The sequence below is a fragment of the Anomalospiza imberbis genome, chromosome 23 (genome assembly GCF_031753505.1).
Source record: "Anomalospiza imberbis isolate Cuckoo-Finch-1a 21T00152 chromosome 23, ASM3175350v1, whole genome shotgun sequence".
NCBI lineage: Eukaryota > Metazoa > Chordata > Aves > Passeriformes > Viduidae > Anomalospiza > Anomalospiza imberbis.
The window spans coordinates 5978848-6004132 of record NC_089703.1 but is presented as its reverse complement, the minus strand read 5'-3'; the positions used below and the strand labels follow the sequence as shown (position 1 = coordinate 6004132).

The 25285-nt window shown below is 44.5% G+C and overlaps 1 protein-coding gene across 1 annotated transcript in view; it reads left to right on the top strand.

Moving 5' to 3' along the window:
- The window catches only part of MIB2 (MIB E3 ubiquitin protein ligase 2), a 47691-nt gene that overhangs the window by 6965 nt on the left and 15441 nt on the right, over nucleotides 1–25285 (top strand). The window contains exons 2-10 of the mRNA XM_068171767.1: nucleotides 4246–4575; nucleotides 6415–6586; nucleotides 15970–16076; nucleotides 18266–18460; nucleotides 19963–20105; nucleotides 22126–22233; nucleotides 23288–23392; nucleotides 24052–24214; nucleotides 25135–25268. Of these exons, the coding sequence (XP_068027868.1) occupies nucleotides 4329–4575; nucleotides 6415–6586; nucleotides 15970–16076; nucleotides 18266–18460; nucleotides 19963–20105; nucleotides 22126–22233; nucleotides 23288–23392; nucleotides 24052–24214; nucleotides 25135–25268 (1374 nt within the window). The 5' untranslated portion in view covers nucleotides 4246–4328. The remainder of the gene's footprint in view (nucleotides 1–4245; nucleotides 4576–6414; nucleotides 6587–15969; nucleotides 16077–18265; nucleotides 18461–19962; nucleotides 20106–22125; nucleotides 22234–23287; nucleotides 23393–24051; nucleotides 24215–25134; nucleotides 25269–25285) is intronic.

Here is a 25285-nt window from a genome sequence, read left to right as displayed (position 1 = left end):
ACTTCCAGGGATGGGGCAGCCACAGCTTCTCTGCTGCGAGGCACTGTCCATATGATGGTGGGTCAAAAATACTGATTTTCCATGTGTTTTGCTAGTTTTCTGCTCTGTTTTCATCTAACAGCAACTATATTTGTGTGAATTTCAGGATTTTGGCATGAATGCTAACCTTAATAATAAATTTAGGAGCTGAAAGCTTTGAGCAGAGGTATTTGATCCTGGTTGTGTTATTAAAGAGCACAAAAGTGTTTATTTCTGGCTTGCAGGTAAGGAACAATACTTGATCGTGCATTGAGCTGTGAAATTTGTGTCAGGAAAGGGGGAAAACCCTGCTGAGCCTTATTTCTGTAGGGAAATATTCACAGGAGTAGTGGAGAAAGTGCTAAAATCCAGCAGGTTTTAATTCAATATGAGCTGGCTTAATTCAGCCAGTCCACCAAAACTGTGTTGATATTTTTCATGTGAGGATATGCAAAATTAAGTCTTGAAGCTTTACAGTGGAGGTAGCTGATGAATCTACACTTCTAATGGCGTGATAAAACTTTATTTAATGGCACTGGAAGAGTCAAAGAGAATGAAAAGAGTAAGAAATGGACAGTGGTGGTATTTTCAAAATGTTCAGTATAATGCTGGCTGATTTGGGGGCTGATCAGTTGGGGAAGTTGGGAACTTTGGAGAAGTGTGTGATTTGCAGTTGCCTGAGGAAGAATCTCCTGCATGGGCAAATCTCTTTAAAGTGGAGCAGTTCACCTCAAGACAATTCAAACTGCAAAATATGTGTGTAAAGGGAAGAAAAAAAGCTTTTTTTTTTTTTCTTTTAAACACATCCTCTGTTTACCATGCTGTTCAAATAATGTGATCACCAGGTTCCAGGCACTGATTTTTGTCAGCTGCTTACAGCACTGGGTTCTGTTTGCTTTGGGGCCACACCAGCAGCAACCTTTGCCTCCCATGAGGTGGAAATTGGGCTGAAATATTTGAATATTGGCAGAAACTTGCCACAATTATTGCAGCTAAAATTCTGTGGGCTGAAAGCTGGAGTATTTCCCTGTTTTGCAGGTAAGTTTTAGTGGGATTTCCTAAAACTGAGAGATTACATCTAGGCTGTGTCAGAGCAGGCAAGGTCAGAATGTTAGAGGAGGATTCAGAAATTTCCTCTTATAATGGATTATTCCTTCATGGTTACTTGAAATTCCCATGGGAAACTGATGTTTTCTCTCTGTCTGAATCATTCTGGCAGCTTTACCTTGAATAATTACAGCCCAAACAGCATCAGGGGAGGAGTATTTGCTTCAGTGAGTGAAACATTTCCACTTAGGAGGTCAATAATGCTGCTCTGGCAAGGCTCAGACCACAGGAGCACTGTAATTCATCTCCTAAAGGTTTTGAATAAACCTTTCCTCCTGTTCTGCATCTCCCCTGAGGAGGAGATGGGAGTGCAGGATGCACCTGGTGCCTTTTTGTGTAGAAAATGGAATATTTGCCTCAAAAAAGTGTCCTCAGATCAGCCAGCCAGGGGCTGCTGGTGCTTTTTGCAGCACTGGAGCTCCTTTAAAGGCATTCAGCATCACAGGTGTGCAGCTGAGCTCCAGCGGCATCCAAAATTTGTGGGAAGGTGCACAGGGAAATGTGGGTTTGCCTCTGTGGGACACAGGGATGGCTCTGCTGTCAGGATTCTCTGCTGGGCACTTGCCAGGATGTGGCAGTGCCAGCCTGCTCTGCTCTGTTCCGGTGGGGAGGTGTTGGATGAAACCCTTTACAGACCCAGAGATGGTGTTTGAAAAACTTTCATTCCATGTTCAGTCTCATGAGAAGGGTGAGACAATACAGATGTTACAATTCACACCATCACAATCAGAAGCCAATTATTTCATAATTACCATACATTATAAGTGTTTCTTGGCCTGTCAGCTTTAGCCACACCATGCTGTAAATGCCTTAAAGCCAATAATCTAAAATTCCCCTCATGGCTCCTCCTCCAGTGCATCTTTCATAGTTCCATCTCTCCAAAGTTCCCAGGCTTATCTGCAAGGCCATCCTTTGAAACTTGTTTCTGGCTCCATTTCTCTCTCAGCAATGTCTGTCCTATTCCATGGCATTTCTAAATCGGCATTTCTAAATCAGCATTTCTTATCTCAAGGTTTGCACACAGCTGCACACGGTGTGAGCCTTCTGTCAGGCTTGGAGAATTCTCTGTAAATCCATTTCCCACAGGGAGGGATTATCCTCCTTTATGCTGTAGGGTTTTATGGGTTTGTGGGACAGTCTGGAATGTTCTTTGATCAATAATTGCAGGAACTGGCATTGCCTTCCTTGGAATACTGAGAGTTCTAAGCCTTTGGTGGTTCATTCATTCCTGGGGAGAGGAAGAAGGCTGGGAAGTGACCCTCTATCCCCATCCAGTACCCTGTGGAATTTGTTGCTTCCTTCCCTAAGCATGGAATTCCTTTTCCCACTGTCAGTACCCACCCCCAGTTCCCTTGGATGAAACAGGAAGGGGTGATGGGGTGGTTCTTTTTAGGGAAAAGCCCTGTGACAATAATTGAATTGTGCTTTATTTTGCATTGTTGGATGTTCCCATTTGTTTTCTCTGCTTGACTGGTTCATAGCAGCCTTTATAAAAAAGCAGTTCTGCCTCTTAGTTGAAGCAATAAATAGTCCATTTTATTCATCTCTGATCTGGAGGAAGAGGGAAAATCTCACTAAAAAGGATATTCTTTGATTATTCCTGCTCTCGTAAAGACAGTAAACACTGATGCACCTCCAGTTCAGCAATGTTACATCACCCCCACAAAAACAAACAAAAGAATCCCTCAGGGCAACTTTTAGTGCTGATTAGAAGGTTGGATGATGTGAAGTGCACAAGGACAGCTGGCTTTGATGCTGTTCTGGTGTGACAGGTGTTTGGATGTCACAGCAGTGGGGAGAGGGAGAGGCTGAAGCTGCAGAGATGCTGAAGCTGAGCAGAGATCAGGCTCACGCTGCACGCTGGGAATGTGGTTTTGCATCAGCCCACTCCTCCATGCGTTCAGAAGGGGATGTTTGGCTGGAGGATGGGTTTATTTTTCGGGTTTGGTGGTTTCAGATGTTTTTATTGGTGGGTGGGAGCGTTGACAGCACATCCCAGGGCCCAGAGCTGCTCCTGCTGCTGGGGCTGAGCACATCTCCTCAGCTGGACCAGCTCCCCACCCTCTGTGTCGTGGCACTGGGGGACCTTTGCTTGTGCCATCTGCATTTTTCATCCCTTGGTGTCCTCTTGGGCCTTTTTTTGAATTTTTGAAAAAATCTGGGTGTTACGGGTAGCTCAGGAGGAAGAGGGAGACTCAGGGATACCCAAGGATGCTACAGGAGATTTTTCCAGGCTCTGCATATTGAAAGCCACGTTCCTCTTGTCTGTCTTGTGCTGGTAAAGAGAGAAACAAGGATTTGAGAATTTGCTTGATTTAAGAATATGACTTAATTCAGAGCTGAGGATGTGCTGCATCTGTGTGGTGTTCACCTCATTTACCCATCGTCATGGCAACAGTTGGGAAGGCTGTCCCTGTCTCACTGATCCCAGCATTAAATCTGCTGGGTTTATTGCAGGTGGAGCAACAGCCCTGCCCTGTTCCTGCTGTAGCTCATGGATAAATAACAGGAAGAGACTGAAATTAATCTGACATTGGCCGTGTTTGAAAAACTGCCCTTACTCGGGGAAAACAGGCAAACGCTTCTTTCAGGTTTTAAAACATCCTGTATCCTCAAATCAAAACCAAAACTGACTTGAAGGGCAAGTGAAACTCAACAGTGCTGTATTAAGATGAGATGCCTGTGAGGTGACTTCCTGAAAAATGGACTGAGATTCACTTTTATTGCTAAAATCCTGCTGCTGCTGTTTTCTTGGTAATTTATTTCAATTTTCTTTACTTTGCTTGCTTGTTTCTGCTGCTGTTGTGTCTGTGTGCTTACTCTTGAGTTTGGAATCAAGGGCTGGTACTGGAGTTTTGTAGACTCCTAGCCCAGTTCTCTTCCCTCATGCACAGCTCTCTGGAAGAAGTTTTTGGATATTATTGCAGATGCTGATGAGCCTTGGAAGCCTGGTTAGTTTTTATATCACTCCCATCAGTGCTTAAGCTGTGAGAATTCCAGCTGGGAATAAAACAGAGATTTATCTCCTCAGCAGGTCAGGCTTTTTCTGCAGGCAGATCATTCTGGGGGGGAAATGTGACGTGTGGAGTGGCACCACCTAAATTCCTGTTGTATTTCCAGGTGTGCTGACCATGCTGCTGCTGATCCCGCCCATCTCCGAGACCCCTCTGGAGGAGCAGTTTTAGGGTTTGCTGTGCAGATCCATGGACCTGGACCCCCATGCCAGCATGCAGGTCGGGATGAGGGTAGTCCGTGGAGTGGACTGGAAGTGGGGCAGCCAGGACAGCGGCGAGGGCAACGTGGGCACCGTGGTGGAGATCGGCCGGACGGGCAGCCCCACCACGCCCGACAAGACCGTAGTGGTGCAGTGGGATCAGGGCAACAGAACCAACTATCGCACGGGCTTCCAGGGGGCCTACGACCTGCTGCTCTATGACAACGCCCAGATCGGTGAGCACAGCAGGGCACAGCCTCTGGCAAAGCCACCTCCTGCCCCACGTCACACCTGCCCATGTGCCAGCCTCTGGCAGCTGCCTGCAGAGCCACGCTGAGCCTTGTTGATGGCCAGGGCATTCCTGTTTCTTTCTGTGCAAAGGCACTGCTGGAGCAGGGCCTGGGCAAGGGCACAGCCACCTCCTGCCCATGTCCCATGTGATGGGACAGCCTTTGGGGTCCTGGTTTCCCTCTGTGCAAAGGCTCTGCTGGAGCAGGGCATGGGCAAGGGCACAGCCACTGGCACAGCCACCTCCTGCCCGTGTCCCATGTGATGGGACAGCCTTTGGGGTCCTGGTTTCCCTCTGTGCAAAGGCTCTGCTGGAGCAGGGCATGGGCAAGGGCACAGCCACTGGCACAGCCACCTCCTACCCGTGTCCCATGTGATGGGACAGCCTTTGGGGTCCTGGTTTCCCTCTGTTCAAAGGTTCTGCTGGAGCAGGGCATGGGCAAGGGCACAGCCACTGGCACAGCCACCTCCTGCCCATGTCCCATGTGATGGGACAGCCTTTGGGGTCCTGGTTTCCCTCTGTGCAAAGGCTCTGCTGGAGCAGGGCATGGGCAAGGGCACGGCCACTGGCACAGCCACCTCCTGCCCATGTCCCATGTGCTGGGGCAGCCTTTGGGGTCCTGGTTTCCCTCTGTTCAAAGGTTCTGCTGGAGCAGGGCATGGGCAAGGGCACAGCCACTGGCACAGCCACTCCTGCCCCATGTGCTGGGGCAGCCTTTGGCACCTGTGGGCAGGGCACACTCAGCCTGTGCATGGCCAGGGCATTCCTGTTTCCCTCTGTGCAAAGGCTCTGCTGGAGCAGGGCCTGGGCAAGGGCACTGCCACCTCCTGTCCCATGTGCTGGCACAGCCTTTGGCACCACCTGGCCATGGCCTGGCCATTCCTGTTTCCCTCTGTGCAAAGGCTCTGCTTTCCTACTTTTTCCACCTGGGAGCTGAACACCTTCACTGACTTTGTCTTTCTGCAGAGAGGTCCTCCAGCCAAGAAATGGGTATTTCCAATGACACATATCACTTCACATTGCAGCACCTAAAATACACAAATTTTTCCCCCTTTAAAACATGCATTCATCAAGTTTCATTCAAATCCCCTTTACAGTTGTGTTTCTTAATTCTGTAAAGTGTGGATTAGAGGAGTAGGTTCATTCAGAAGAGTTGTGCCAGGGTTTTTTAGCTCTTAAATAATTTCTCTTTAGAAGCAGAACTGTTTCAATGCCCAGCACTAAGCATGGCACTCTTCCATGAGCAGTATTTGAGCTGTAATGAACAGAGATATTTACTTCAGACATGACTGGGTTAAAAAATGGGAATGTAAGAGGCTGGAAAGAGGTAAACACAGGAGTCAAAGGATTTCTAGGTGCACTGTGTTGTGTGTGAAATGCTCCTGTCTGCCCTTGGCTCAGTGAAAGGTCTTTTTCTGGAGTGCTTTGGCATTCTGCAGTGCTGGAAGGATGCTTCTAAGAGCCTGATTTCACCTGGAATTTGTGTGAATCTCAAAGGTTTTTTTGCTGGAAGGGTTTGGCATTCTGCAGTGCTGGAAGGGTGATTCTAAAAACTTGATTTTCCTTGGATTTTGTATGGATCTCAAAGGTCTTTTTTTGAAAGAGTTTGACATTCTGCAATGCTGGAAGGGTGCTTCTGAGATCCTGATTTCCCCTGGAATTTGTGTGGATCTCAAAGGTCTTTTTCTAGATAGATTTGACATTCTGCAGTGCTGGAAGGATGCTTCTAAAAACTCGATTTTCCCTGGAATTTCTGTGGCTCTCCCATTCCCTTTTGCTCCCCCAGGTGTCCGTCACCCCAACATCATCTGTGACTGCTGCAAGAAGCACGGGATCCGAGGCATGAGGTGGAAATGCAAAATGTGCTTTGACTACGACCTGTGCACCCAGTGCTACATGAACAACAAACACGACCTGTCCCACTCCTTCGAGCGCTACGAGACCGCTCATTCCCAGCCGTGAGTCCTCCTCACCCTCAGCACATTTGTGGGGTTCAGTTCCATCCTGGGGCTCTCCAAAACCTGCTGTGTGCACCCCAAGGGTGTGCAGAATAACCCAGTGGAATCTGACTTCTGTATCTGTGTGATTTATATAGAATTTAATGTAAATTTCTCGGGTGGTGCTCAGTTTTTGCTGGCTTTTATTTTGGGTTTTATTTGTTTTTAAACGGGTTTTATTTTGGTTTTTATGACCAAAAGGTTTGTTCTATAATTCTGATTTATGGGGCTCAATTCCATGCTAAGGCTCTCCAAAACCTGCTGTGTGCACCCCAGGTTCGTGCAAAATAACCCAGCAGTAATTTAGAACCTAACTTACACATATCTGTGTGATTTTTAAAGAATTTAATGTAAATATATCGGGCAGTGCTCGAGTTTTGCTGAATGGCTTTTAAAAGGTTTTTTTCCATAGGATAATGTCAGGCTTGGTTAGGTTTTATGAAGCTGCTTGAGAAAAAAGGCAGCAAACAGAAATCTGCGGAGTGTTTTTCTAAAGTGACAAAAGGATGATTTCTGCTCTGGTTTTTCTCTTCCTCAGCTCCCCCACAACTCAGTAATTTCTCAGACATGCTTTGCTCTTTGCTGTTCTCAGGCCACAGAGAGGCTGACAGGGATCTTGCACTCCCAAATTGTTGATTTATTCTTGGGGTCTCTTCACTGAAGAGCAGCACTTTCTCACTTACTCCTGCTCTGCACATTCATTTTTTTCTTTTTTTTTTTGTGGTGATTCCTGCATTGATGCCTGTGGAACAGCATCTGTAATTTCATGCTCCTCCAAAACATGGGAAATCTGTTCTCCTGTCCTGAGGAAGAATTCAAAAATAGTCTCACCAGTACTTTTATTTGTACTTCCTAAAGTGGGCATGAAGATGAATCATGTAATCCTCTTGCCTTCAGGAGAAGGAATAAGAAATCAGTTTATCTCTGTCATTGATTTTCTTTCTTTTTTCTTGGGTTTTTTTTTTTTTTTCGTTTTGTTGGTTTTTTTTTTTTGCCTGCCTTTGAAAATATCACTGTGCCTTGCATCCATCTGTGGAATGAAAAGTGTAATTACTGTGCTCAAGGCAGTGGTGTGGGATTTGCAGCTGCTTTTCCTGCCGTGTGGGAAGCTCTGCCTGGAGCTGATTTTGCCAGGGTGGTGCCAGCCTTGGTTGAGCCAGAATTCCTGGCAGAGGAAGGATTTTGCTGGCCAGAGAATCTCCCCACTGAGCTCTGAGATTTGTGTTTATCCACCAGATCAGGCTGTTTCTGGAGCTTAATATGTTAAATTTCTGGATTGTTAATATGAGAAGCCAGCCAGATCCTACTGTGAAATGAGCTTCACAATTTGGTGTATCTATAAAAATACACATCTCTATAAAAATAGACATGAGGGGGTTTTTGCTCTTTCTATTAATAACAGAGTTATCTCCAAGTTAGTTACTCAGGGATGCCTGCTTTTGTCTTTTATTTGAGCTTTAAGGTACATCATTTTACTCACATTGAAATTAAAAATAAAAAAGGCACTGCTGCAGAGCAACTGTTGGATTAAGCCCTTTTCTGACCCAGAGATGGGGCAGCTGAGAGGTGTTTGAAAAACTTTTATTCCATTCTCAGTCTCATGAGAAGGGTGAGACAATACAGATGTTACAATTCACACCACCACAATCAGAATCCAACTAGTTCTTAATTACAATACATTGTGTTTCTTGGCCTATCAGCTTTTGCCACACCATGCTGTAAATTCCTTAAAGTTAATAACCTAAAATTACCCCTTGTGGGGTAATGCATCTTTCGTAGTTCTATTTCTCAAAAATATTTAGCTTTTTTTGCATGGCCATCCTTTGAAACTTGTTTCTGGCTCCATTTCTCTCTCAGCAATGTCTGTCCTGTTCTATGGCATTTCTAAATCAGCAGTTCTTATCTCAAAATGTAACTACAAATACACACTATAAAAAACTATTATCAAACTTTAAGAATTTTCTATAAATCCATTTCCCACAAGCAACCCCAATTTTGTGCCCTGTGCTGGGCATTCCCAGCCCTGCAGGTGGGAAATCCTTTGGGCAGCAGGGACCTGACCCTCCCTAGGAGCACCTGGGATGCTGGCCTGGCTAAAAAGCACATTTCTAGGTAATTTCTCCCCAGGACTCATCCTCTGCAGAACGTGCTCTTTTTTTCTGAGGGGTGGAAGATGGAAATAGAGCAATTTTCCCTTGCAAGGCTTGGCTGTGCCTGTGTCCAGGCTGCTGCTGGGGGTGGGCAGTGCAGTTCTTGCAGTTCTTGCAGTTCTTGCTGTCAGGGTGAAGGAGGGAGCTTGGAGGATGGCCAGGAGCCCTGCCAGGGCCAGAGCTGTCCTGTGGGAGCTGTTTTGACTTTCCCAGAAGCTGCAGCACCACTCTGGAATGTCATGGAAGCACTGGGGAGCTCTGGAGACGGAGCAGGATGTGATGTCTGATGGTGCTTTGGTGGCTTTTTGGTTGGGTTGTTTTGTTTTTCTCCCTAAATTCTTTCACCTTTTTAATTTTTTGTTTTTCTGCAAGTGTGCCTGGTTTAGTGCTTAGAGAAAATGTGCTAGAAATTAACCTTATTTGACAAAAACAACTCTAGACATAGTGCCTGATACCAAATCTTTATAAAATCAGCAGTATTCTGATGAATACTGTGTGTGAATTCTGATGAATGCTGTGTGTCAGCAATGAATAAGGATCTTTAGGAATAAGGATCTTTAGGAATAAGGATCTTTAGGATCTTTAGGAATAGAAGGATCTTTAGGAATAAGGATCTTCAGAATCTTTAGGAATAGAAGGGTCTTTAGGAATAGAAGGGTCTTTAGGAATAGGGATCTTCAGAATAACAAGCAGCTGATTAAAAAAGGAATTAACAAAAAAAAAAAGAAAAGAAAAAGAGACACAGCATGAGGCTGTCAGGTGTGGCAGTGATTTCTGGGAGCCTCAAGAAGGGGCAAGGATAAAAGAACAGTTTAATTGGATCATGGAACACCTTTCCTGCTGTTCCTGCTTGGCAGGTGTTGTTTCCAGCTGAGTTTTGGGATGGAGAGGAATTAGAAATTTTCCAGAAAGAAGCTCCCTGTTGTGGGAAGCTGCAGGTTTAAAGCTGGATGAAAGGTTCATGTTGTGCTTCTTGGAAGTCACTAGCTTTTGGAGCAGATTGTCAGAAATGGGTTTGGGTTCAGGATTGCACCAGGCTGGCACAATAAATGCAATAAATGTGTGTTTTCTGCAGCTTTCACACAGGGAGCTGGCAAATGAAATCCCTTTTGCTCAGAAGTGGAAGCAGGAAGCAGTGGGAGCACTAACTTAGAAACACCATAAAATGGAACAAATATTGTTAAAAGAGAAGTAGAACTAGAAAAAGAATTCTCTAGATACTGTAGAGAAATAAAACTATAAAAAATACATTGTAGAAGACCCACAAAAAAAGTACTATTAGATGATTAACTTCAAAACAACTACAACATAGTGTGACAAAAAACTAATAAACCAAGAAACACTTAGGGTGTTTTGTTATTAAAAAATAGTCAACTTCTAATTGTAAAAGCATAAATGATAACATCTGTATTATCTCACCCTTCTCATAAAACTAAAAATAAAATAAAACTTTTGAAAACATCTGTAAATTACCCCATCTCTAAGTCTAAAAAAATAATAGTAAAAAAAAAAAAGGTAAAATTCAAATATGAGTAAAAAAAATTTTTTTTGGTGCCTTCACGCAGGGCACCATCTTTGCTTTAATGCAAATGTGATTTGTTGCTGCAGGGTTCTGGAGAGTGCCCTGGGTTATTAAGGATGGAATGTCCTGGTGTGAAAGAAAGGGCAGGGATCACCTTTGAGCAATGCCATGGAGAGGATTTCTGTGGAATAAGGCAGGTCTGAGCTGTGCAGACTCTTTGCTTTAGGCACTGCAGCATCCTTTTCAAGAACAGAAATTTTCTGCCTATGACTCACTGGGTCTATTGCTTAGATCACTCATCTCTCTTTTTTCTTATTTCTTCTTTTTTTTTTTCCTTCTAAATAAAGTAGAAGATAAAACCTTTGGCAGTTCCTTAAGGACAAAAAGAGAAAATCAGAATATTTCTTTCTTGTTTTTTTTCCTTTCTAAATAAAGTAGAAGATAAAACCTTTGGCAGTTCCTTAAGGACAAGAAGAGAAAATCAGAGTATTTAAAAAGTCAGTGGTAAATGCTGTGTGGATTTGGGTTTTGTTATTGAACCTCCTTTAGATTCCAGGGTTCTCCCACCTCCTTTCTCTGGCAGGGAATGGGGATCCTTTGGTCCTTCACAAATTCCTGCTGCTGCTGCCAGAGCCCCCCTGGCCACTGAGCCAGGCAAGGCCAAGCATCCCTGTTTGTAGCAGGTCACTAATCCCAGATTTAGGAGGATTTAACCCGACAGGCACTGCAGAGGGTTCCCAGTCAGTTCTCTAAAGAGGCTTTGAAGACACCTTTACCTGAAGGCTATTTCAGCTCTTACAATGACCTGAGTTTGAACTTTAAGTGATAGGAAGTGTGATTTTTTTTTTTTTTTAATTTTGCTATTTGAGGTAATCTCTTCCTGACCTCCTAACTTGTTATTTTTTATTGGTCTTGGTCAGTTTGAATTTTATGGCTGTTGTGGGAGAGGCTCTCATCCTTGGCTTAAAAGCATGGAAGAGCTCAGTTTTACTGAAGAGCTTTTTTCAGAGCTGTTGTATCCATTTGCTCAATATGTGCTTAGTAATTGGAAGATAAATCAGTGCCTGAGCAGGGCAGCAAAGCAAAACTCATCAAGTTTATATCAGTGCAGGAAAAGTCAGGCACATTCTGGCGAGTTCTGCAAATAATCAAACCTGAGATGCAAAATATTAATGTTATATTCCCATGCAGCACCAACATTTTGCTTGGCTCACCTGCTCAGGGCTGGGGCTGAGCTGAATTTCAGATGTGGAACATTTTACCCAGGCTGTTTTCTAGCCTTCTCTCACCAATAAATCACAACCTCAGTGGTTTTTCACAAGCCCTGTTTTATTTTTTTTCCCTGGCAAACAATGGAGCTGGAGGAGCCAGCGAGCTGCACAGGGAAATGTTTTGTGTAACCAAGCACAAGAAATACAAATATTTTCTCCCATTGTGCTTTATCCTGTAGTCAAAACAGAAATTGCAGTTATTTTCATCTGTAATTCTTAAACCAGCTCTGTCTGGTGGCGTTACCAGCTGGATTTGGAAATCAGATCCAGGAACAAGTGCTCTGATTTAGGTCTGTGCAGTGCAGACCCATTCAAGGCAGTTTTAATAATCCCAGCTCCCATCTGTGGCTGCTGAGAGCTGAACTAATCCAGCAGCTGAGTGACAGCTGCTGGGTGTTTGATTTCTGGGCAATAAAGTGATGCAGCTTTATTTACATAGTAACCTCCTCAACAGGTGGTATTTATTAACTGTGTCTTTTAAACTGCAGTGGCAGTTTAAGGTAAGAAATTTGGGTGTGGAATATTCGGAATCAAATTAATTTATTAATATGAATTTGTATGATTTTACTTTAGGAAAAAAAACCCCACTATGATTTGCCAGATAAATTGCCTGTGCCTCCTTTAAAAAAACCCCAAACATGAGCACCAAGGTGTATTTTCATACTGGGGCTTCCCTTGTGTAATTTGGATTATCCTTTTTGATTTCTAGAACAGGGGTTGTGTTTCAATGACATATTTTATCTTTATCTTTTCTGGAATTACATGATCAAAACTTCAAGCAAGAGAAACTTTCACTGAACCAGCTCTTTAGCTGGGTTTGGAACTAATAATGAAGTTTGGAGGATGATAATAAGACATTTTCACTCCATGTGCTCCGTGGTGGTTCTGCATCTTCTCAGTGCAGTATTCTGCCTTTAAATGCTCTGTATGAACATCTCTGGGAGCACAGTTGTGAAAAGCTGTCTGCAGGAACCTTTTTAGTTCCCATTTAGGAGCCTTGGTCTGAAGCCTTCCCTGCTGTGGCTTTTCAGAGCAGGATTTGATCTAAATTACTTTGGGGGTTACCAGAAAACCACAGCTTTTACAGATAAAGATGTGTTACAAGGATACTGCTGGTTTTGTCAAGAACTGTGTCTTGTCAAGGAAGGAGAGGATTGGAAAGGAAAAAATCTGGGTAAAGACAGTTCCTGAAATAGGTTTCTGTGATCCAAATTACTTTGGGGGTTACCAAAAAAAATACACTTTTATTGATAAAGATTTATTATAAGAATACAGCTGGTTTTGTCAAGGAAGGAGAGGATTGAAAAGGAAAAAATCTGGGTAAAGACAGTTCCTGAAATAGGTTTCTGTGATCAGATTACTTTAGAGGTTACCAAAAATGCACTTTTACTGATAAAGATGTGTTTTAAGGCTGGTTTTGTCAATAAATGTGTTCTGTCATGTAAGGGAGAGGATTGAAAAGGAAAAAATCTGGATAAAGGCAATTCCTGAAATAGGTTCCTGTGATCCAAATTACATTGGAGGTTACAAGAAAACCACAGCTTTTACAGATAAAGATGTGTTATAAGGCTGGTTTTGTCAAGAACTGTGTCTTGTCAAGGAAGGAGAGGATTGAAAAGGAAAAAATCTGGGTAAAGGCAGTTCCTGAAATAGGTTTCTGTGATCCTGATCCCTCTCCAGCTCCTTGTCAGTCTGGTTCCTGCTTGAGCAACCAGCAGCCATCTGTCAGAAGTGCCTTCCTTTATCCTTTGCTGGAAGAGTTTCAGGAGAGGCTTTGCTGGGGGGATTAAAAACCTGGAATTTCTTGCATTGAGGTCACTTTTGCCTGTAGTTCCTGCAAGATCTTGGTGTTGGCTTTTCTGGAGGTGGATCTTTGTGTGTCCTGGCAGGGATGTGAGTTTGTGTCTCCCACAAGTTGAAAATCTGGTTTAGAGCTGTGCCTTTCTGAAGGGATTAATGTGATATTTATGGCCTGCCACCTTACAGGGTGACCAACCCTTCTGCTTCCTGGTGCCCTTCATTGTGTTATATTTCTTCAGATAAGAACTTTCTGCAGCAGAAAAATCTCAGTAAACACATCAGCCATGCCTGGTGTGAAGGAGCTCTGGCTTGCTGCTGCAAATTTAAAGTAGTTTTTGTTTAATCCCTCCAAATCGACTGATCTGGAGAAATTTAATGTGATATTTATGGCCTGCCACCTTAGAGGGTGACCAGGCCTTCTGCTTTCTGGTGCCCTTCATTGTGTTCACTTCTTCAGATAAGAACTTTCTGAGGCAGAAAAATCTCACTAAACACATCAACCATGTGTGAAGGAGCTTTGGCTTGCTGCTGCAAATTTAAACTTGTTTTTGTTTCAATTTCTCCAGATCAGTGGATTTGGATCTCCTGTCCCTCTCTTTAAAGCAGGGGTGATGTTCCAGATGCTGCAGCAGAGTTCTCAGGGATGTCAAAACCCAAATCAGCACCTCAGAGAAGCTTGAGCACAGGCAGAACATCCCCAGGGAGTGGTTCCCAGCATGCTGGAGAGAGCCATAACTTCATTCTGTACAGAACATGCTCCCAGGAGCTTTCTGGGCTCTGCAGTAATTTAATATCCTTGGAATTTGTAGGGCAGAAATGGCTGCAGACTTGTGCTGTCATAATTAACATTGTTATTAAAGGCAGTACCACAGTGATTAATTTTATCCCAGGGGTATTTTTGCATCACACTGGGTAATTTTGGTTGTTATCCAGTATTTGGAGCAAAACACTGAATTAGATTAAAACCTTGATGAGACTCTTTGGCTGAGGGGATCTGGTGCTTGCATCACTCTTTGGTGGTGCTGCTCAGCAGTGGTTTAAGGCAGGGTCAGAATTCTGGTGAGGCTGGGGAAAGAGGGCACTTCTGCTGGGTGACCCCAGAATTTCAGCTGGACAGGAAGAGGGAGTTTCTTACAATTTCCTTCTTTAAGGAAGCTCAGCTTTCTAAATTGATCAGCTTTGCTTTTTTTGGTCTCCATCCACAAATTTCAGAGGAGGTGGCAGGTTAATGTGAGAGCGTTGAGCTGGGGAATGACTACTGTTACATGATAATCCAAAAAGGGAACTTCTGCTAAGAATAGAATGAGTGGTGGATATTTTGCTATTTAAACATCTTAAGCTCAGCTCGGTGCTTTATTTTACTATCACTAAGAATCTTTGCATTGAATCCCATCCCTTGTGAGAGAAGGGTTGGGAAGAGAGAATATTTTTATCACTTAGTCTCAGGGCTTGGCTCAGACATCTTTGATAAATTATTAGAAAAACATTGAACAAAATGCAGTGAAAACATCTAAGCTGTTTCAGAGGCTGTACCCAAATCCAAGCTAGTTTTTGAAGCCAGTCTGTAGTGTCTGACACAGTGCAATAAAATAAATGCTGAGCAATGGCTCTTTATAGCTGAGCTTTCCCCTCCACTGTCATTATCTTCTTTCATAACAATATCCAGCTTTGATGGTGCTTAACGCAGACAAAATCTCAACCCTCCAAATACTGGGCCTTCATTTTCCTCCTGCTGAGCTCCAGCCTGGGTAATTAATGAATATTAATTATTAGTGATTACAAGAGCAAGGCATAAATAGTCCCTCCCTCTTTTGAAGCACACGAGGTTGTAAACCACAGGTGGGAGATCTGATAACAGGTTAAGAAAGGTAAAAGACTTAAGCATTTGCTGGATAAGTAAACAGTAAGTTCAGACATAAGCTTTTTATCCTCCTGAGTCTCCACCTTCCCTCTGGAGGTATTAGATGGAAAAGAAGTGCAGAGCTCTGAGGTCAGCCCTCCCCCAGGAAGCTTCCCCTCCCCTTGCCCTGTGCAGCAGCTGCTGAACTTGGGCTGCTCTGTCTGGGCTGGGAGTTGCCAAGAGCCTGCCTGGCTCCAGGGGCATGGATTGGGGCACTTTTGCAGTCACCTAGAAAAGAGACTGTAGCCTGGGTGAGCAACCAGGCAGGTCCCCGTGGGGTTTGGTGGCTTGGTAACTGATGAGAAGGCTTTGTGGCAGCCTGGGGACAGCGCACACGGAGAGGCTGCTGTGACATTATGGGAATTGGGAGCTGCTTTAACAGGACATCAGACCCCCTGTTCACTATCACGTAGGTACCTTTCTCCTTTTCCCTGCAGCTGGAGGGGGGCTGTGGGGTGCAGGGCAGGGGGGAAGGTCTGTGAGAGCCTGGGAATGGTCCAGCCACAGCCCAGCTGCTCTGATTTTCTGCTTACAGAACGTGCTGAGCTCCATTACTGCCTCCCTGCAGGGCCACCCCAGTAATGTCCATTACCCTGAGGTGAAGGGTGGTCCTCGTGTGACAGCCCGCAGCTGGAGCAGAGCTTTGGCACTGTCTACAACAACAACAAATTCATTTCCTTCCTCTGATTTTGTTTTTCCAGGGTCCTCGTGAGCCCTCGACAGAATCTGACTCGCATCACGTTAAAAGGGACTTTCCAGGGGGCTAAAGTGGTCCGTGGGCCTGACTGGGAGTGGGGTAACCAGGATGGTAAGCTGCTTTTGGGATGTCCTGTAGAACACCATTTGATTTTTTTATATATATATAAAATACATTTTAATATTTTCTATTTTCTAATTTTTTATATTTTAATTTCTATTTTATAAGTTATTTCTATTTTCTGATGTTATATTTCACCTATTTATATATTTTATGTATATTTATAAAAATATAGATATTTGTATGCATATATAATTATTATAGTAATTATTATTAATTATTATATGTCATTATTTTTAATATATATAAAATACTCTTTTATTTTTAAAAATTTCTCGTTGAAAATCCGTGTGCTGAGCAGCAGCTAGTAGGGGAGTTGTTCAGGTGATGCAGGTGATGCCTGTTCCTTAGAGTAATTAATATCTTCTGCTTTCTTGTTTGTTTGTCACATATCTGTGACATAAACCATGTCCAGGGTGTGGGGAGGAAGTTTTGCTGCTCCTCTTTCACAGGTGTGAAAACCACTGGGAATCATCCTGGAAGTTCTTGTGTCAAATTGTAAATGCACACCATGTTACAAGAAAATAAAGACTCCTTTCTTCCTGAAAAAGCTTTAATTGATAGTGGAAAGTTTATCTGACTTTGTGTACTCTATCCATTTTCTTCTGGAGTTTTTGGCATGTCCTTATTTGGATATTTTGAGAACAGTGAGCAGAAATTCTCTCTAAGGAGGGTTTCACATGTTGCACTAGTGAAGGACTCTGGTTATTGGAGAGTGGTTCCTGCTTTCTGCAGGAATTGAAACCTTCAGGCTGAAAATGCAGTGGGACAAAAAAGTGCCTTTTTAAAGCTGCTTTTGGGGTGTAGTGCCTGTCCCCAGGTCGCTGGCAGCAATTGCTGTGTGGTGCTCCAGGGCTGAGGGAGCTTTCCTGCCCCTCTGTCCCAGAGCCCTGCACACACACTGGGATGTTTACAGCTCCTTTCCCCCTGAAGAATTAAGTCAAAAGTTCAAAGGTTTCCAAAGTTGACTCTGCCTTTTATTGCAGCTCTGGGTTCAGTGGAGGATGAGGATCCTTGCAGGGTCTGAGAGTAAATCAGCTTATGCTCAATACAGCTTATCCATCCTTTTGAGATCACAGCAGCATTTACATGTCTGAGACTGGTGTTGTTTATGGTGCTGCTGACCTGAAAGCAGCTCTCTGAGCAGGAGCAGTGAGAGGAACCCTAAATCCACGCCTCAGCTGCTCTGGTTTTGGTGGAGCTGCCCCATCCACAGCCATGGTCTTGTCACGAGTAGAACTGCCAGCAGAACCCAGCCTTTGTATTGTGCTGATAAACGAGGAGTTCAGCTCCTTCAAGCTGCTAGATTTCAGGACTTTGCAGACAATAGAAGTTCCTCAGTGAGACAGATGTTGCTGTCCTTGTTTGGGGAAGTGCTGGGACTTGCCCAAATTGGGAATCTGCAAACCCTGATTGCCTTCACAAGGCTCACTGTTGTCTCTTGGATCAGAGCACGTCGCAGTGCCCAGCCAGACTCACCTCCCCACATCCATCCTCCTCTTCTGGATTCTTCAAGCTCCTTGCTTGAAGAAAACCAAGTTTATTTGATGTTCCCCCACCTGGATGGTGTTGGGGAGAGATTTAAAGGTCCTGGGTGGATCTTTAGCTCTTGGATCTTGCAGCACATGGATGGTGTTGGGGAGAGATTTAAAGATCCTGGGTGGATCTTTAGCTCTTGGATCTTGCAGCACATGGATGGTGTTGGGGAGAGATTTAAAGATCCTGGGTGGATCTTTAGCTCTTGGATCTTGCAGCACATGGATGGTGTTGGGGAGAGATTTAAAGATCCTGGGTGGATCTTTAGCTCTTGGATCTTGCAGCACATGGATGGTGTTGGGGAGAGATTTAAAAGTCCTGGGTGGATCTTTAGCTCTTGGATCTTGCAGCACATGGATGGTGTTGGGGAGAGATTTAAAGGTCCTGGGTGGATCTTTAGCTCTTGGATCCTGGATCTTGCAGCACTGCTGAGTATTTTTATTGCCACAGTGTGGTGCCATGACACCATGTGCATATTCCCCAACTAGGCCGTGCTCCTGCACACCAGGAATTCTCCACAGAATCATTCCAAAATGAATGGCTCGCTGGTTTTCAGCAAATTTAACACAGAGCTTCCCTCCTAATCAGTCAAAACGAGTTGTCTCATGATCCAATTTTCCTGATTTGCACTTTTTTCCCCTCAGGGGGTGAGGGTAAGACTGGCCGCGTGGTCGATATCCGGGGCTGGGACGTGGAGACCGGCCGCAGCGTCGCCAGCGTCACCTGGGCAGATGGAACCACCAACGTCTACAGGGTGGGACACAAGGGAAAAGTGGACCTCAAATGTACTGTGGAGGCGTCTGGGGGCTTCTACTACAAGGAGCACCTCCCAAAATTAGGTGGGTGGAGACAAATCTTTGTAGAGTGAAGTCTTTGTTGGGGAGTTGTGATTCACGCAGCCGTTGGCGCTGGAGCCATTTTTTGTTTGGAAGGCATAAAACCACCTCCTGATTTTCTAAAGTTCCCACATAATGAGCATAATTTGAGAGAATTTGGTTGGTGTGTGTACATACTGCTTGATCTCAGAGTGGTTCGTGAAATAGTTTGAACCATCAGATACCCACAGTTCTATCCCAAGGAATACAACCTCTGCTGGAAATGCAGGAAATTCCTACTCTGCTACAGAGAACCCGCCTTTTCTCACTTTTGTTACATTTGTCAATCCAAAGCTTTTCATTCTTCAGGCAAGCTGTTGTTCTCTGTGCTTTTAGAGAGCAAACACTCTCTTGGTGGAGCCAAAAGGGGGAATGTGACCAAAGGGAGACTTTGGAGAATGGAGCAGCCAAAAATTAGAAAAAGTGATGGGAAAAGGTGATGTCTGTACTGGCAACTTGCTGCAATGCCCCTTTCCTCTGAAGTCCAGGAAAATCCTTGTGCTTTTGGACTTGAAGCTTTTTTTTACCCAGGTGTAATTTAGCTGTGGGGTTGTTTTTCTTTTAATGAGGTGCAGGGACCATCTTTGGCTCCCCTGAAGGAAAACAGAGGGGTCTGTTCTGGTGTTTGCAGCAGCAGAATCAGGGTTTTTATCAGATAAATCTTTTCAGGCAGACTTTTACCAGTCCTTTTCAAACTTTTGTCTCCCTGAGCACCTTGACAAGAGCATGAGGGGAGGGAAGGCTTGGATGAGGAGCTTAATTCCAGGGTATGGCTGCATGGGATGGGTGGGAGGGTAAGGAACTCCTCAGAGTGAATTCTGTGCCTGCCTGTGGAGGGGAGAACTAATTTTGGGTGCTGTGTGGGCATGTCTGAGCAGCAGTTGTGGGTGAGTGGATTGCTAAGAACAGCTCCTGGTGTCTGCCATGGCCTGAGAGGCATTCCCTGCTCTGCAGAGGGACAAAATGGGTTTTGTTAGAGCTGCTTAAGTTTTATTAATATAGTGTAATTGAAAAAAAAATGGAAATTGTAAAATATAATTGTACTATAATGTGATTATTAATATAATCAGAGTTAAATCCTACTGATTTCTCTGCTGCCCTATAGAGTGTATGGTGCATGAAAAGGGGTTTGCACCATTCTCCCCTAATTAATATTAATTTTGAGCCCTTGTAAGGAAGCCAGTGAGGCACCCAGAGACAAAATGGGTCTTGTTAGAGCTGCTTATGTTTTATTAATATAATGTAATTATAATATAATTGTAATATAATGTAATTTTTAATGTACTCAGAGTTAAATCCTACTGATTTCTCTGCTGCCCTATAGAGTGTATGGTGCATGAAAAGGGGTTGGCACCATTCTCCCCCAATTAATGTTAATTTTGAGCCCTTGTAAGGAAGGCAGTGAGGCACCCAGGGTGTGTGAGTGCACCCTGCATGCCTGTGGCTGCTGACCTTGTTGTCCCCAGGGAAACCAGCTGAGCTGCAGAGGAAGGAGAGCACAGACAGGCATCCCTTCCAGCACGGGGACAAGGTGAAGTGCCTGCTGGACATCGACATCCTGCGGGAGATGCAGGAGGGCCACGGAGGCTGGAATCCCAAAATGGCTGAGGTAAGTGCCTGGATTCTCCCTGGTACAATCCCAGCCTCTCCCTCGTTCTGCACTGCTCAGGAAGTCACCAGGACATCTTGGTGTCACCTTAGAGTTGAACTGAATCACAAATGCAGATTTTTTTAGTGATAGGACGCTGGAGTCAGAGTTATTTTTAGGCTCTGTTGGTCTTGTGGATCTTTGCAAAAGTCTTGGAAGCAAAAAAAAAAAAAAAAGAAGGCTGGTTTGTTTGTTTTTAAATGAGCCACGGGTCTTTTCTTTGCTGTTCTGAATCCATTCCCTGTTTGGCTTCTTTTGTGCTGTGCATTACTGGTAATTAGAGTTGTGTGTTTTGTCAGCACTGGGCTCTGTCCTTGGCAAGGGCTAAAATTTCTTAGCCCATATCATATTTTTGGAGCTTAGTCTTGCCTTTAAATTGAAGAGCCATCAGTCTGCTGTCACCTGTTGTTTTAAAAAACCCCAGAGAGTGGAGGAAATAAATGGCACCTATTACTGTAAATAGCATTAATAAATACTATAAAATCATCAAGATATGTTAAATATCTATCCTGGCCCAACCTGCCCTATAGGTGAACAGACTTTTTGAAATCAGGCTTTAAAATGTCAAGGCAAACTCTGTGATTTCAGTTTCAATGTGGAAAACTCTTAACTGAGCATCAGCCTCTTTTTTTGGGTTTTATTTTCCGCCTGGCAGGCAGGGACTTGACATCTTCTGATGAACTGTAACAAAGCTGCCAGTGGTGCCATGAGATTTTTAATTCCAGCTCAGGAATTCACCCCCAAAGCTGTAGATTTCGGGTGTTGCTGTGTCAGTTGTTGGCTGTTAAACCTCTGTGCTCCTGAATTTCTGCTGTTGGGGAATGCAGGGGTAGAGAGGGATACTAAACAGAGAAACAGGAACCTCCCGTCACCTCAGAAATTGACATTTTTTACCTCTTTATAAACCGTGAGCTGCTCAGGACCTGATCTAGAACCCTGCACCACACAATTCTATTTTTATTTTGTGTGCCTTGCCTCTTTTTCCCCTCTCAGAGTTTGCCTTGCTGGTATTTTATAATGCAGAACAACGTTGGATTCCCTGCCCACCTCTGTCCTTTGGAAAGAGGACAATTTGTGCTGCATTTTCAAGCATTTCTGCACTTTGTATTCCTATCCCCCTCCTCCCCCAATATGCTGCTCTTTCAGAGGAGCTTTTAGAGGAGCCTTTCCCCTCCTTTTTGTAGAAAAAGAATGTTTGCATCTCATGCAGATATTGGAAATGCTAGAATTAATGGGAAAATCCAGAATTTAGGACTGACAGGAAATTAGGACTTGGAAATGTTGGGATTAATGGGAAAATGCAGAATTTAGGATTGGGTAATGATGGGATTAATGGGAAAATTCAGAATTTAGGACTGATAGGAAATTAGGACTAGGAAATGTTGGGATTAATGGGAAAATGCAGAATTTAGACTTGGGTAATGATGGGATTAATGGGAAAATTCATAATTTAGGACTGACAGGAATTTAGGACTTGGAAGTGCTGGTATTAATGACAAAATGCAGAATTTAGGATTGGGAAATGCTGGGATTGAGAGGAAAATATGGAATTTAGGACTCACAGGAATTTAGGACTTGGAAATGCTGGGATTAACAGGAAAACCCAGAGTTTAAGACTGGGAAATGCTGGGATTGAGAGGAAAATATGGAATTTAGGACTCACAGGAATTTAGGACTTGGAAATGCTGGGATTAACAGGAAAACCCAGAGTTTAAGACTGGGAAATGCTGGGATTGAGAGGAAAATATGGAATTTAGGACTCACAGGAATTTAGGACTTGGAAATGCTGGGATTAACAGGAAAACCCAGAGTTTAAGACTGGGAAATGCTGGGCTCAGTAGGAAAATACAGAATAAAGGTTTGGGAGCACTGTGGATGGGAAATGCTGGGTGATTTAGCCTTAGATACCTTCTTTCCCCGCTATTGAACAAGGTGATTTATTTAGGGGCTTTCCCCTCTTTGCTCTTTTTTTTGTCCCAAGTTCATTGGGCAGACAGGGACCGTGCACAGGATCACGGACAGAGGGGACGTGAGGGTCCAGTTCAACAGTGAGACCCGCTGGACGTTCCACCCTGGAGCCCTGACCAAGGTAGGTGCTGGGCATGCTGCAGGGAGATCACTGAACCTGCTCAGTGTGTCCCCAGAGGTGCTGAAGGAACTCTTCTAAACACAACTGGCCTGGTTTTTGAACTTCTGCATTTGCAAGTCCTGAAGGTGAACTGCATTTCTTAATTTCAGCTTCCAGTCCCTCATCCTTCTGCAGCTGCCTTGCCCTTGTGATGAACCTTTTCCCCACATAATTTCCCTTTGATTTATTTTTTTGTTCTTCCTTGTTTTGTGTCTCCACGTTGTTCTTTTTTGCGTCTTTGTCTCACTTCTCTTTGATTTCTTCTGAGTCTTTAATCCAGCCCTTCTAATTTTGTGGCTGCATTTCTAAAGCTCACAGCTCTGGCCTTCCCCAGAGGTTTGAGGACTTTGAGAAGTGGATAATTAGAAATAGAGATAATTAGGTACGGAAGAAGCTGCTGGAAGACCACAAAATTCTGACCTGAGCAAGGTCACAATGCTAAAAACTCCCAATACCAGTGGAAAATGCAGTGTCAGACTGTTTTGCAGAAAATCAGTCTGCTCTGAAAAGTGTGTTTTGACACTGCTCCCTTCCTAGCTCAGTGACCAGAGGGAGCATCTGGCAAATTCCCAGCACTGATAAACCCTGGTTTCCCTTTTCTGTTTTAAATAACAAGCAGATTTAACTTCTTTATCAGAGTGAATTCAAATCTCCAGTGCCAAGCCAGGTGTAGTGAGGAGATGGAGCAAGAAAACTTCCATGCTTTTATCTGGTATTAATTATAAAGGATTTGGAGCAAAAGAAGTTAGGAAACTCCCTGTTCCAAATTATTTCTCTACTTAAATGTGTACTTGGCTTAAAAGAGGATTGGACTGTGTTTATTTTGCAGCTCAGTGGTAACAGAGCTTTCTTGGTAGCTGCATTCATGTTTTGCAATGCTGTTTCTTGACTCAGTGGGTGTCTTGTTTGTTGGGATTTTGGGAGTGGGGCGGAGGGGCTGATCACTATTAATTTTTTGTCTCTGTGTGTGTGTGGCTTCATCCCCCAAAAGCTTATGACTTTCTTTTTCTTGTAGCTCAACACCTTTTGGGTTGGTGATGTGGTCCGGGTGATAGATGATATGGAAACAGTGAAGCGGTTCCAACCTGGTCATGGGGAGTGGACAGATGAGATGGCACCTGTGAGTGCGCGCCAGTTCCAGTTCCAGGACAGTCCAGTAACCTCCTGAGCTTCCCCAAGCCCTCAGCACTTAGCCATGGGCTTGTTCCCCCCCAGAACTCCTGCTGGGAAGTCCCTGCCCAGCCCCTGGTGCTGGTGGCTCTCGGTGACACCGTTGTGTCCACAGCACCCAAATGGGACAGGGGGGAATCCAGCAAAGAGGATTTGGCTGCCACCAACTCACGTGAGAGGTTTCCATCACCAAAGTCCTCTTATGCCCTCCTTGACTGTCTGGAATGAGGCAGGGAGGTGGAAAAATCAGCCCAGCATGGCTAAAAAGTGTGATTCAGGTTCCTCCAGGAGCAGTCAAAGCCCAGAGGAAACCGTCCCCAGTCCTGGCTTGATCAGTTCTTACCAGCACCTCCCTCCCCAGCCATGTCCAGTGTGTCTGGGAAAACGCTGCCGTGGCAAACCAGTGAGAGAGAAACTGGTGAGAACCCTCTGGTGTCCTCGAAGTGGGAGCTGTCTGTGAATGTGTCACTTGTCCAGTGCTTCTTTTCACACAGCAGGAGCTGCAGCTTTACGAAAAAATAAACCCAAAAAACCCCTGGCTTTAGGTCTGGGAACTGCAACTTTGAGGAGGAGGGGGGGGAAAAAAATAATTCTCTTTTTCCCTTACAGACCCTGGGGCACATTGGGAAGGTGATCAAGGTCTATGGGGACGGAGATCTGCGAGTGTCAGTGGGGGGACAGTCCTGGACCTTCAACCCTGCCTGCCTGACAGCCTACCAGAGGGAGGAGGAGGCCAACCTGATGACCACGGAGAGTGCCAAGGAGTCCAAAAGTGAGGGACAAACCTGGTCCCCCCAAGGCTGGGAGATCTTTGGTCCAGCTCTTTGGACGGTGGCAAAATCCAGGTGTTCGTCCCTGGATGGAGAACTAAAGTCTGGCTGTGCTTTACTGAGCAAGCAGAGCTGGGCCATGGGAAAAGGCAGGATTTAGGACTGGGAATTGCTGGGATTAATGGGGAAATGCAGGATTTAGGACTGGGAATTGCTGGGATTAATGGGGAAATGCAGGATTTGGGACTTGGAAATGCTGTGGCTACCAGGATTTAGGACATGGAGATGCTGGGATTAATGGGAAAATAAAGAATAAAACCCAGCTGTGCCTTACTGGGCACAGCAAAGCTGACCTTATCAGGAAAATACAGATTTTAGGATTTGGAAATGCTGGGTTTAACAGAAAAATACAGAATTTAGGACTCAGAATTGCTAAGCACAGTTCTGCGCTAGGTTCAGTATTTGCCTCATCCCTGTTGTGTCTCTGTTCCCTGTTCCATCCTGTTTCCTGTACAAGGACACTGATTCTTGAGGGCTTGTGAAATATTCCCAGGTCTGTGCATGGAACTGTTGTGAAATCAACAATTGTTTTGCCTAATCTGCCCTGAAATCGAGTTTGGGATCACATGGTGCGTGGAGGGGACTTTCTTTTGGTGCTTTTCACATCTGCTCAGAAATTTTTTTTGTGGCCTGACCATCCTTATTTCCTCTGGATGTCAGGATCATGTGGGAGAGAGCCCAGACTTGCCAGGATTTTTTTGTCTTCCTGATATGGATGGATCTCGAACTGTTTGCTCAAGTCAGACTTGAGGCAGAACTTGCAAGATTTTTTGACTTTGCACTGCTGGGGAGCTGTGACACCTGTGTCCCCTCAAACACTGAGAGATGTGGGGTGACAGGTCCGTTTTTGTCTCTTTTTCAGGTACTTTGGTGACTGTCCTGGAGAAGCTGCTGTCCCAGAGAACAGAGTCAGAGCATGCAGGGTGCCTGGTCATTTGTGCAGCCCTCAACAACGCAGCCAAAGTCCGGGAGCTCCTCCAGAAATACCCAGACAAGGCAAGTTTAGAAGACAA